Source organism: Microtus oregoni, unplaced genomic scaffold (genome assembly GCF_018167655.1).
Source record: "Microtus oregoni isolate MIOR12 unplaced genomic scaffold, Mior012 000211F_ref0000028, whole genome shotgun sequence".
NCBI lineage: Eukaryota > Metazoa > Chordata > Mammalia > Rodentia > Cricetidae > Microtus > Microtus oregoni.
Window position 1 is genome coordinate 195540 of NW_024544869.1, and position 14062 is coordinate 209601.

Genomic DNA, 14062 nt, shown 5'->3' on the forward strand with positions numbered 1-14062 from the left:
GAGAATGGTGACAGATCTAAGAGCTATCAACAAAGTAATTCAACCTATGGGCCCACTACAATCTGGAATTCCTTTGCCTTCTCTGTTACCAAAAGGATGGCCTCTTATAGTTATTGATCTGAAAGATTGTTTTTTCACTATACCGTTACAAGAAAAGGATAGAGAAAAATTTGCCTTCACAGTGCCTACTTATAATAATTCTCAGCCTAATAGGAGATATCAGTGGACTGTCCTCCCACAGGGTATGCTCAATAGTCCTACACTGTGCCAATATTTTGTAAGTAAGCCATTGGAAATAATTCGTAAACAATTCCCCAAGTCCATCATTTATCATTACATGGATGACATCTTATTATCTGATTCAAATAAAGATACTTTAGAAAGGATGTTTGAAGAAGTAAAGAAAGTCTTGCCTAGGTGGGGATTACAAATTGCCCCTGAAAAGATTCAAAGAGGAAATTCTATTAATTACCTAGGTTACAGAATAGGGTTAGAGAAAATTAAAACGCAAAAGGCACAAATTAGGAGAGACCGGTTAAAGACTCTTAATGACTTCCAAAGATTGTTAGGAGACATTTCCAGTCTACGACCAGCTGTTGGGATAACACCTGATCTAATAGTTCATTTAAACAAAACCTTAGATGGTGATAAAGATTTGAATAGTCCAAGAGAACTGACAGCTGAAGCAGAAAAGGAACTGACAATGATTGAGGAAAAATTACAGGAGGCACATGTGGATAGGGTGAACCCAAATCTTAGCTGCATCCTAGTCATATTGCCTTCCAGAATTTCTCCTACAGGGATTCTAATGCAGAGGGAAGATATTATTTTAGAGTGGATATTTATACCTAATAAACCAAGTAAAAAATTAAAAACTTATGTGGAAAAGGTCTCTGAATTAATTATAAAAGGTAAGCTGAGACTTCGTCAACTAGCAGGTATAGACCCAGCAGAAATTATAGTGCCTTTTACTACTGAAGAAATAAAAAAGTTATGGGAAGACAATGAACCGTGGCAAAGAGCTTGTGCTAACTTTTTGGGAGAAATTAATAGCAACTATCCCAAAAGTGATAGACTTAATCTCATAAAAAGAACTTCTTGGATTCTTCCTAGAATTGTACGTGATGCTCCAATAACTGGAGCCCGTACATTCTATACTGATGCAAATAAATCAGGGAAAGCAGGTTACAAGTCAGATGAATTGAGTAAGGTGGAACAAAGCCCTTATAATTCTGTCCAGAAGGCAGAATTATATGCCATTCTTATGGTGCTAAGGGATTTTAAAGAACCTCTTAATATAGTTACAGATTCACAATATGCAGAAAGAGTTATCTTGCATATTGAAACCGCTGAATTTATACCAGATGACACAGAGTTGACTTCATTGTTTATCCAGGTACAAGACATAATCAGGAACAGGCTTTGTCCGATGTACATAACACACATCCGGTCCCATACAGGTCTGCCTGGTCCTCTAGCCCAAGGCAATGCTGAGATTGATCAATTATTGATTGGAAGTGTGTTGCAGGCCTCGGAATTTCATAAGAAGCATCATGTCAATAGTAAAGGCCTAAAGAAAGAATTTTCCATTACTTGGCAACAAGCTAAGGACATTATAAAGAGATGTCCTACTTGTTCTTTCTATAATCAAACACCGTTGCCTGCAGGGAGTAACCCAAAGGGTACTAAGAGAAATGAAATCTGGCAGATGGATGTGTTCCACTTTATGGAATTTGGTAAATTAAAATATGTACACCACACCATAGACACGTATTCAGGTTTTCAATGGGCTACTGCCCTGAGCTCAGAAAAGGCTGATTCAGTAATCACACATTTATTGGAAGTTATGGCCATCATGGGTATACCTGCGCAAATAAAGACAGATAATGGTCCAGCATATGTATCTAAGAAAATGAAACGCTTTTTTGATTATTATAATATAAAACACATTACAGGTATACCAAATAATCCTACAGGTCAGGCAGTTATAGAAAGATCAAATCGTACTATAAAGGATATGCTGAACAAACAGAAAGGGACTGAAAATACCCCCAGAAATAGATTACATAATGCTTTATTAACCTTGAATTTTCTTAACGCTAATGAGAAAGGAACGACAGCAGCAGAAAGACATTGGATAATGGAAAAGTCTGCTGAACTAAATCAACCGATTTATTTCAAAGATGTGCTGACCTCTCAGTGGAAGCCAGGAGATGTGCTACGTTGGGGAAGGGGTTTTGCTCTTGTTTCCACAGGAGAAGAAAAATTGTGGATACCATCAAAATTAATAAAGTTTCGATTTGAAGAGGAGAAACCTCTTGGAAAGGAGAAATGACAACTCATCCACAATGATGATATTCATACAGGTGGTAAGAAAAACATATAGAATGGGGGCAGGGTTCTGTTCTTATCTCCACAGGAAAACACTCATCTTTGAGAAATTCAAGGGACCCTGGATGTTTGGATACTGACAAATGGAAAAATACCTGCCCAATAGGAAATATGAAGACAACTGAATGGATTGTGTAAGTAATATTAAACCATATTTCTAAATTTTTATAAAGCTGGTTTTGAAGTTGGACTTTGGCTCAGTCCCTCTCCAATTCCAAGCCTGTTAGTAAGAGAAAAACCCAGAGTTTCTGGAGTTTCTGTCTCATGTCAAGAGCCATGATATGGGACAGAAAGAAATACGAGTTTAGAAAACATCTTTGCTTTTCTTCATATCTATCATACTTTTCATTGAATATATCTATCATGTCTTTCATTGAATATATATATATATGTTTATATATGTCTATATGATTAATGTTTAAGTTTTTCATAATGAACAATGAGTTTTTCCTGAAGTGACATTTGAAGTTTCCAGGAAGAAGATGGGGCCCCATAACAACAACTCCACCTGGTTGATATGACGTCATGATACTGATAGCGCTACTACAAGACCTGCTTTTGGTACCAGCTGCACAAGACAGTTCCAACTTGGTTAGCTGAAATGGTGCACATCTTATACCACATTTTGGCCAGACCTGCACAAAATACTCAGAGACTATTGGCAATTTTAAAAGACATTGATCTTGAAATTTAACCATCATTTCACTTTCACAGGATCCCCCAGAAAGAACGTCGCCCCCATGACAGCTGGAAGTAATTCTAGAGGACGACGTCCCCTTTCCCAGTAAAACTTGCCCTTGCGTTTAGGGACATCATTTAGGGGTTGATTATAATTAGTATACGACTGAGGGTTGGGGGAGGAATTTTATACGCTCAGGGATCATTTTGAAAAAAAAAAAAAGAGGGATGATGGGATAATAGATTTGTAATTGTGAGTTACTGTTTTTAGACAAATAGATTGGTATAGATTCTTGTATATTGATACAAAGTTAAATTATATTGACTATTGTACGCATGCATGTTTCTACCTCTGTTTAAAACATTTTTTTATGTATTGACATATATTGTATTGATATATATATATATTGTATATATTTACCATATTGCAGTGTACATTTCTACCTCTGATTAAGATACTTATATAATGATTGTGTATTGATATATATTTGCCTACTGCAATGTATATTTGTACATTGTTTATATTTGGAGGTCATTGTCCTCATTTGTTTCACAGTCGTTTATTGTCTTAGTCTTTAAGTTAGATAGATATTGAGAATTATATAGACTAATAGTCATCTAAGTTTGTCATTTATAATAGACTAATCAGGTTCTTTAGATATATAGAGATTATACTCAGTATAGATAGATAATCTTCAACTTCTTCAAAGAGCTGTAGAAAATGGCCTTTAATCTAACTCAGAGTTTTGTGGTAGTGAGACACAATTGCTCCTGGCAACACCACTCTATTCCCGAGAGAATGTTGAGCACCAAAGACACTCCACTTGGATCCTTTCTTTTTGGCAGAACTGGCGTTTGGGCAAAGAAATGCCCATACCTCAACAACTGACAAAGATACAGAGCATGCATCAATGGATAAAACAGGACTGTCATATCCTGCCAAGACAGGGTAAGATAGTTTTGAAAAGTTGCTTGCCTTAGAAAATGGTATGTCAGTTATGTTAGGCCTTAGCCAAAGTTGGTTGCTTCAACGCTGCTAATGTGACTTTGGGTGATTGCCCAGGTAGCTAGTTGTCTCTGTAATTTGTTGCATGTTTTGGAAGTTGTTTTACTGAACTTCCTAATTACCCAGGTAACATTATTTCCCTTCTCAGATCTTCGATGGGGTTGAAGACTATATAAATGCAGTTACTTTCTCTCATGACTTGGCCAAGTTATTTATTATACAAGACCTAAGCTAGTTAGAATAGGATATTTGTATTTATTGTATATAATTTCATAGTAGGTTTAGAACTCTCTTATTTAAACAAAAGGGGGAGGTGTTGCGGGAGGTCCTCCCACTCCTCCAGCCTATCACCGCTGAGGTACCAGCCCACTGGGGCGTGGTTTCTCTCCCTTTAAAAAAGCGGCCACTTCCCTCTTCTCGCTCTCTTCACTTCCTGCTCCGCCTGCAACTAGACTCCTTTCCTGGTTGCGAAGAGGGCTGTTGCCTGGGACAGTGATCTGTAAGTTTTTTCCCCTTTAAATAAATACCACCCTAATAATCATAACCCCGAATTGGTGTGGCATTGTTTGTGACTTACGCCTTCACCATACCAACACTTCCTGCCAGATGTGGTACATGCATATAATTCCTGTACTTGAGAAGGCTGAGGCAGGAAGATTATCCTGAGTGTGAGGCCAACCTGGGTTCTATAACATGTTTAAGCCCAGCCTGGGATAGATTAAAAAGCCTTACTTGAAGAAAAAAAATCCATTTTTATAAATTTCAGAAAATGGGGTAAAAACCACAAATCAAAAATAGTTATACTCCTTGTCCCTGGAGACTCTCTCACTAATAAGGAGCAGCATGGATTTAGCTTTACACTTTTATGCCCACTCTAGGACTAGGTATACATAACCAATGTTTGAGTTTTAAAAAAAAAAAAAAAAAAACGGCCTTGAAGGCCAACTGGCCCAGGTCTGAAAAAGCATGGAATAAAACTGGACTCGCTGAACACAGCGGACAATGAGAGCTGATGAGAACTCAAGAACAATGGCACTGGGTTTTGATCCTACTGCACTTACTGGCTTTGTGGGAGCCTAGGCAGTTTGGATGCTCACCTTACTAGACCTGGAAGGAGGTGGGTGGTCCTTGGATTTCCCACAGGGCAGGGAACCCTGATTGCTCTTTGGGCTGACGAGGGAGGGGGAGGGAAATGGGAGGCGGTGGTGGGGAGGAGGTAGAAATCTTTAATAAATAATTAATAAAAAAAGAATTAAACTCTTTTTATAAAGAAAAAAAAGGCCTTGAGCAAGGCAGGTGGTGGCGTGTGTCTTTAATCCCAGCACTGGGGAGGCAGAGGCAGGAAGATCTCTGTGAGTTCCAGGCCGGCCTGGTCTACAGAGTAAGTTCCAGGACAGGCTCCAAAGCTCCATAGAGAAACCCTGTATCGAAAAACCCAAAATAATAAATGGCCTTTAGCAGGGCAGTGGTGACGCTCACCTTTAATTCCAGCGTTCAGGAGTGAGGCAGAGGCAGGTAAATCTCTGTGAGTTAGAGGCCAGCCTGATCTACAGAGTAAGTTCCAGGACATCCAGGGCTACACAGAGAAACTATCTCGAAAAACCAAAAAGCAAAACAAAACAAAACAAAACAAATAAACAGGCCTTGTTTGGGACTTGCAAGAAAAATACATGGATACTATTTTCAAAGAGATTAAAATATAAAATACATGTCTAAATTCTTTGTTTTGAGACAGGGTCTCTCTATAGCTGGCCTCTGCCTAAGTGCTGGGATCAAAGGTGTATGCCACCATGCCAAACCATATCTAATATGTATTTGCCAACCAAATTCTCCCTAATAGTTTGTTTTTCAAGTTATATTTCTAGAGATAAGGCCTCTAATCTGCATAATTGAAGTGCATCTCAACATTTAAAAAGTCATAGATTGTTTTAATAAATCTCACACACTATTAAGGCAATCTTACTAGTATTATTCAAGTGAAAGATTTTTGTATTACAAAAAAAATGAAAAATTTCTTCTCAACTGGGTCTTAAGTTTACCTAAGAAAGTAATTTCAGAAAGAAGCCTTAATAATATTTTTATCATGAAAAAAAACCACACACTTAGCCAATGGTGATAACCATTGTTATGCGATAGGTACAAAAGGAAATCAGCAAGTTCAATTGCTAGACAACCTACCCAACACTATATTTTAGCCACGATAACAATTGCCTACTTTGAAAACTGATCATTGAAATGCAGACTAGTCTAGCAGCTCAGCATTTACAAAGCATTAACTGCTCTCAGTTAACCATTATTCTGTCCCACAAGAGATGAAATTTTATTTTCTATTTCAGAAATACTTTCTACTTCAATCTCTAATTAAAATGCGGGGAGTAGGGGGCTCTGTTTTAGTAGTGAAAAAGCATCCTCATTTAATATATAAAGACAAAACATGAATCCCCAGGGAAAGAAAGCAATAAAAACAATAGTAAAGGTAGAAAAAAATCAAAACATAAGCAGCAAATGGTTTACATAGTTGATGTGGGGCTGGTTTTTACTGAACAAAAACAAGTATATTCTTTAGTTTCAATTATTTCTGCCATATTAATACATTCTAAGAATAAAGATAAAATTCCATAAAATTCTCTATTAACGATAATAACATTTCTACAGGAGCTAGTTCCAGGACAGGAACCAAAAAGCTACGGAGAAACCCTGTCTCGGAAAAAAAAAAGATAATGACATTTCATAGCAGTTCAGAAGGGAAAAAAAGAAAAACATGCCAGTCTGCTGAGTGTTATTCAAAGGCACGAATTTGTTTATTTTTCAAATGGCATAAACAAAGTTCCTTTTCAGAGATTATATTTTTCCACATGATCTGTTAGTAGCTAAAGCCGAGTATTTTAACATGAAAGGTGTCTGTCAAAGAAGTTTTGTGTGCTTTCTAGAAAGGAAAGATGCAAGAGGTAAACATAGCCCCAGAGGTAACCAAGTGATTAGAAACCAATTAAGTTAAGCAATTACTGAAGCTGCTCTCTCTCCTTTGGGCAAGAATGGATCACAAGTGAGACTCTGATATAAAAATGAAGATGCTTACAAAAAAGGCCAAGGCTGTTTTAGAGAAAGTATTTTAAAATAGAATTATTTACATGCTAAAATGTACACATGGATGCTTGATGAATATACATAGAGGATTTATGGTCTACTAATTTGGAAATGTCAAAATGTTTTTAGGCATATATACTATTTTCAGGGATAAATTTAGTTAGTATTCAACAGTGAAATGGGGAACAGAAATAAGTAAGAATATGGAAGACAATCACTCTGTGGCCTATTGGTCATCAAGAGCTATTTATATGTGCCCTTACTGCATTTTAAATAACAAAATGCATTTAATGTATATGTACCATGTAGAATTGTAACTGCCCCCAATGTCAATTCTAGCATGGATTATTTATATTAACTTTAAAAATCTTAACCCAGTTTATATTATAAAAAGCTAAAGCAAATTTGTAATATTTGTATCACATTGTAAGCCAACCTTAAAAGTATTTCAAAAGTGGAACTATTCTACTACCTACCTGGTTCACCCTTCACTCACAAAATGTATTTTAAAAACAACTAAATACATAAGCTATAATAAAGTCAGCTTCTTATATATAAAATATTTTTATAAAACTACTTTGACTCCTAACCAACTCTGGGAATCTCATCTATAACAACATCTTTAACTAAATGAGGAGTCCTGTCTACTGTTTTCAAATGCACCAACCTTCTCAAAAATGCTGGATGGAGTCATCAAACAAAACCTGATGTTCTGAATGATGGTATCTGTATGTCTCCATCGTCGTGTATCATGTCTCAGCCAAGATTGCACAGCCTCGTATAGCTCAATTTCTGGAAACCTGCTCAGATGATCATTATCCAGATAAGACATGAGCTTCTCAAAGCTCAGATAGGACAGGAAGTCAGGCCTGGACATGAGTGGCACAAAGTTGTCTAGCAGAAAAGCGTCCAGCTTCTCCCTGACTCCCTCGATGTTAACACCGAAATCATCTAAGAGTCTCATAATTTCTGCACAATTTTCTAGGCAGATTTTGGCTAATAAGAAAGAACAGCAGAACTTCACCACTTCTATAAGCTGAACATACATTGCCGCCTGAAGGATTTCATGAACAGTATTCATACTCAGTTCTATAGTTCCATAATACATAAACTGAAGAACGTGGCTGAAACCGGTAGCTGTTAGACCTTTTAAATGAATTTTGTTCTGATCTCGTTCCCTCATGTCTGCAGTGAACATAATTCTGAAGTAATCACTTTGGGTGGCCAAGAGTGCTTTATGGGCCTGGAACTGATGATCTTCAATAACAAGAGTGACATCGAGAAGCAATCCCTCCTCATACAGTGCTCTGAACCCAGCAGAGACACTGGTGTCATGGAGAGAAGAACAGAAACCTTCCACGTCCCCTGCCATGAATCACCTGGAAAAAAGTAATTAAAGAAAATGGTATTAATCATGACAATGCATTCAGAAGGTATTAAGAGCTGTAACAGTTTTTATAATATCTTAGGTCTACTGGAACAGTCTCAAAAGTGTACAAACCCTTAGAGAGAAGGCAATCTTCTATGAAAGCTTCCAAGCTAATACTTTTGGGTTCCTACCTGGGGAAGAGACTCTACTAAAGATTAATCAATCAAGCAACAGTAACCTATTAACTTACAAACAACACACACCCATCTGACTTACTTTACATAATCCATCAAATATACACATGTTCCAAAACTAGGAATACAAAAGATTTCATATGCAAGTATGTAGTTAAGGAAAAGCAAAAAAAAAAAAAAAAAAAAAAACAGAAAATAAATTATATCCAGAAAAAAACCAAACTTGAAAATTCCTAGAAATTCACCCAAAGAAAGTAATTAGATAAACATGCCAAGTTGTACAGATAAAATTCTTCTTCCTAGGATTTATAATAAACTATTATAAAGTATCTGGCACAGTAACATGCATTTGCAGTTATAGCTCCTCAAGAGGCTGGAAGAAAAACATCACTCAAATCCAGAGTTCCAGGCCAGCCTGGGCATGATGAAGGAAGGAGAAAAGGAGAAGGGAGAGGAGAGGAAGAACAGAGGGAGAGTGATAAACAAAGCTTGCTGAAAATTCAAAGTCAGCCTGAGTTACACAGCAAGTTCCAGACCAGCTCCTGTCTTGAGCTACAAAGACAGACCGTCCTTGTCAACAAAAAATACACAAAAGCTTGACACTTGTGGGACATGTGGCACTCGGGAAACAGAGGCATTAAGTTCTGGCCAGCTAGGGGTACATAACAAGATACTATGTAAAACAAAAACAAGTCTGACAACAGATTAGTAAATAAATATGGTACAGTCTTATGGTAGATTACTTTAATAGATAAGAGTGGTGGTAGAAATCTGCTTATTCTGACAAAGGATGTTTATTAGCTGCTACCACGATATACTGAGTATAGCTTCAAAAATAAAATATATATGTATTTGTTCAGATGAGGAAAAAGTCTGGAAGAACATATACTAAAATGATGAACCTAGGTAGTAAGTTTTAAGAGACATTTTTCTTCTATACTTACCTTATTAACCTCATTTTAAAAACAGATGAATGCTTTTATATCTAAAATATATAATTTTTAAAGGAAACAAATTTCCACATAGCTAAGAAATAAACCCAGGCATGGTGGTGAATGTCTTTATTCCCAGCACTTGGAAGGCAGACAGAGGCAGGTGGATCTCTGTGAGTTCAAGGCCAGCTACAGAGTGAGACCTGGCCTATAAAATGAGTTCCAGGACAGCTAGGGATGCTACTCAGAGGAAAGGAAATCTCAAAGAAAGGGAGGGAGGGAGGGAGGGAGGGAGGGAAAAAATTAAGCTAACACGATACAATTAAAATCAGATATGAGGTAGAGGCTGGGCATGGAGGCATGTCTTTAATCCCAACACTCAAGGAACTAGAGGCAGGTGGATCTTAATTCAAGATCAGTCATGCCTACACATCAACTTCCAAACTATCCAGAGCTACACAATGAGACTTTGTCTCAAAACACAAGAAAAAAACAACCAAATTCGATCTATGGCAAGAGGCATAGCTTAGAGGTAGAGTGCATATTTAATATGCAAGCCCTGGGTTCAATTCCAAGTATTACAAAAATATAAGAAAAATAAACTAGGTCCAAGCAAAAAGTAAATTTAGTCGATTCTGCTTATGAACTGAAGTAATTTTCTTCCCACTAGCATCCACCTCATGTCATCTTCTATCTTGTTCTTTTCTTTGCATGCTCACATAGCTCCTAGCTTCCTCTCTAAGGATTTCTACATTCGTAAATGCCTTTACAATTCTTTCCACTGTGCCCTGTAGAACCTTGAATTACACATAAACTTCCTTACATGCACATGTTGGTCCAAAGTTCCTTCTCCATCCTTACTGAAATATTTTTCCTCAAATTCCCACCTTCCAGACTTCATGCTTCTATTCCCACCTTCACCCATCCTATTAAAAATACTCTTCCAAGGCATACAGATATTTTTAATCCTTTCCTTAACTTCCTACCATCCTTTTCCTAAATAAAACTCAGAATTTTTTTATAATATAAAAATCCATCCTCTGTTATCTCTTATTACACACCTCTTGATCAATCACTTTCCCACATAACTGGCACCTCGCTGAGTTATATGTCCCCATTCAGCATTCATAAAAGACAATCCACACAAAAACTGAGTCATAGTTCCTCCAAATATTCCTTAACTTCTATATACCCTCCCTTATTCCATTGCAAATCCTTAAGATGTGCCCTTATCCAGAACTAGTACACATCTGAAATCCAAACTATCAACTTCCTAATTAACACTGCTCCTTTTAAAGAAAGAAACCGGAGGCAGGCAGTGGTGCGCGCCTTTAATCCCAGTACTCAGGAGGCAGAGGCAGGCGGATCTCTGTGAGTTCCAGACCAGCCTGGTCTACAAGAGCTAGTTCCAGGACAGCTAGGGCTGTTACACAGCGAAACCCTATCTCAGGGGGGAAAAAAAGGCCAGGTGATGGTGGTGCACGACTTTAGTCCCAGCCCTTGCGAGGCAGAGGCAGGTGGATCTCTGTGAGTTCGAAGCCAGCCTGGTCTACAAGAGCTAATTCCAGGACAGGAACCAAAAGCCACAGAGAAACCCTGTTTCAAAAAAAAGAAAAAAGGAAAAAAGAGAGAGAGAGAGAGAGAGAGAGAGAGAGAAACCAAATAACCCAAGACAGACAAAGACTCAGACATCTTGCTTTACAAGTATAGGATCATAAGCCTCTATCACCACAGCTAGAGGCAATTCTTCCTCTTCACTTGTCATATCATATCTTAACTTTATCACTCTTTTTGCATCTTACACTTTCCCATGCCAGATCAACAACTCCTGTCAGGGCTTCCATTTTTCTTGCCTCTTTGTCCCACTAAACAAAAACCATACTGATCTGTCTTTTACTCTTAAGTGTCTGTGGAGAGTTATTTCTTTTTTTATTTTGCTTGTTTTTTGTTTTCTTTTTTTTAAAGATTTATTTATTCATTATGTATACAGTGTTTTGCAGGCCAGAAGAGGACACCAAATCTTACTACAGATGGTTGTGAGCCACCATGTGGTTGCTGGGAATTGAACTCAGGACCTCTGGAACAGTAGGCAGTGCTCTTAACTGTTGAGCCATCTCTCCAGTCCCTGTTTTTTGTTTTTCAACACAGGGTTTCTCTGTGTAGCTTTGGAGCCTGTCCTGGAACTCACTCTGTAGCTGGCTTTGAACTCACAGAGATCCATCTGCCTCTGCCACCCAAGTGCTGGGATTAAAGATGTGCGCCACCATGGCCATTCCCCACTGGTGAGTATTGATACACAATCACAATATGTTACCAAACTAAACATAACTGGTATGGACTAACCTCTGGAATATTATATCCATTGGAGGAGGGGTGATTTTGAGACAGGGTTTCAAGAGTCTCACTCTACAGTCCAGGCTGGCCTTGAACTCATAATATCTTCCTGTCTCAGACTCCCAAATCCTTCTCCACATAGTTAAGAAATGAAGCCAGGCATGGTATCGCACACCTTTTGTCCCAGGACTCAGGAGGCAGAGGCAGATGGGTCTCTGTGAGTTTGAGGCCAGTCAGGTTTACAAAGGAGTTCCAGGACAGCCAGGACTGTCACACAGAAAAACCCTGTCTCTGTATTCTGGAGAATTACAGATATACACCATATTCCCCCACAATATAGCCACTTTGAAAACAGTTTAGAATGTCTCATGATTTATAATTATATGTTTGAGCTATCTGCTGAAACATTACCTACACATCAGGCTTGAAGAACATATTCAAAGATGTAGCAGCCAACATCTGAGGCTCTGAAACACTGCCAAGTGACAATGCTGGGACCCAATCTCAATTTTTTCGTCTGCTTGGGTGTTTTGAACAAGATCCCTTCCAATGGAGCAATTGGCAACATATCTGACTCCTGTCACCTGCCCTATCTTCTCCTTCTAGAGACAACACCTGCCAATTTCACTGTTCTATTACCATAGTTTCCCTTTTATTTACTGAAAGGAAAAACACCAGTTTGCCAGGCACATTATATATGGATGTATGTGCCAATCAGGAAACCTCTCTGTACGCTGGATATGGTTAAGGAGGAAAAGGCAGTGCTCAAGACACACTAAGGCATCAATCCCCCACTTTCATGAGGAGATGATCATTAGATTTCCTACTGCTTCAATATGTTGTTTTAGCTTCTTGACTTTTTAACCTGTTTAATCAGTATTGAACCCAGCCTGAGCTCATGGAACAAAAGAATGTGAATAAGAAAAAAGTCTGAACTAGGTATGGTGACATATACCTGTAATCTCAGCAGAAGCAAAAGGAGGAGGGCCAGTAGTTCAAAGTCATCCTTAGCTACAAACCAAGTTCAAAACTAGTCTTGGTTACAACAGATCCTGACTCTTAAGAAAAAAAAAAGTCTAAGCCGGGCAGTGGTGGCGCACGCCTTTAATCCCAGAATTCAGGAGGCAGAGGCAGGCGGATCTCTGTGAGTTTGAGGCCAGTCTGGACAGGCACCAAAAACTACAGAGAAACCCTATCTCGAAAATAAAAAAAAAAAGCTGAAAGAATAATATATTAAAATATTTAAAAATGGTTTTCTTGGCATGGTGGTGTGTCAGGCAGTTCCACTAACTGCTAATCTATTTTGCAATATAACTGTGATCAAAAGGTATCACTGCTTTTACAAAAACCTTTTAACAAAATCTTTAAAGTCTCTAATTGCCTGGTCTCTGTTTTCCTAAATTCTTCTGCAGCATGACTTAGGCCATTGGCTCATGGCTGTCAGCACATTACTCTGAATCTCTTCTTATGCTACTCATTCTTCATTCTCATTCATGGGGTCATTTTTCTCAAAGTAACCCCTTGAGCACTGGTGTCATCCGCAGATCAGCTCTTGCCCTATTTCTCTCATCTAAACACTGTATCTTTCTAAACAATCTCACCTAAACCTATGATTTTGAAGGTCTACTTTCACCAATATCTTGACAATCTTTCTGTATCTCAATCCTTACTCCACTCTGTCATATAATAAACCAATTGTAGCCGGGCGGTGGTGGCGCACGCCTTTAATCCCAGCACTCGGGAGGCAGAGGCAGGCGGATCTCTGTGAATTCGAGACCAGCCTGGTCTACAAGAGCTAGTTCCAGGACAGGCTCCAAAACCACAGAGAAACCCTGTCTCGAAAAACAAAAAAAAAAAAATTAAAAAAAAAAATAAATAAATAAACCAATTGCATAGCAGACACTTCTGTACACTCTATTTGAGATGGTATCATTTTGTGACTTCAAAATTAATATATCTAAAACAGAATCCTAATCCTATCCTCCCCTACTCCGTTTTTTTTCTTTTATATCTTCCATCTTATCAAAAGACATATTGCAGGTGCCCCCTAACTCCCATGTCTTTTTTTTTT

At 38.1% G+C, this 14062-nt stretch overlaps 1 protein-coding gene across 2 annotated transcripts in view; it reads right to left on the reverse strand.

Moving 5' to 3' along the window:
• Window positions 1-14062, reverse strand: part of LOC121445576 (kelch-like protein 15) — a 49430-nt gene that overhangs the window by 21090 nt on the left and 14278 nt on the right. Inside the window, exons 1-2 of one of the 2 annotated variants that reach the window (XM_041647715.1) lie at window positions 8664-8794; window positions 7830-8541 (exon numbers count right to left, since the gene is read on the reverse strand). In XM_041647715.1, coding sequence (XP_041503649.1) covers window positions 7830-8534 — 705 coding nt within the window. In that variant the 5' untranslated portion in view covers window positions 8535-8541; window positions 8664-8794. Of the gene's footprint in view, window positions 1-7829; window positions 8542-8663; window positions 8795-14062 lie in introns of those variants that run through there. The other variant, XM_041647714.1, reaches the window with a different exon arrangement.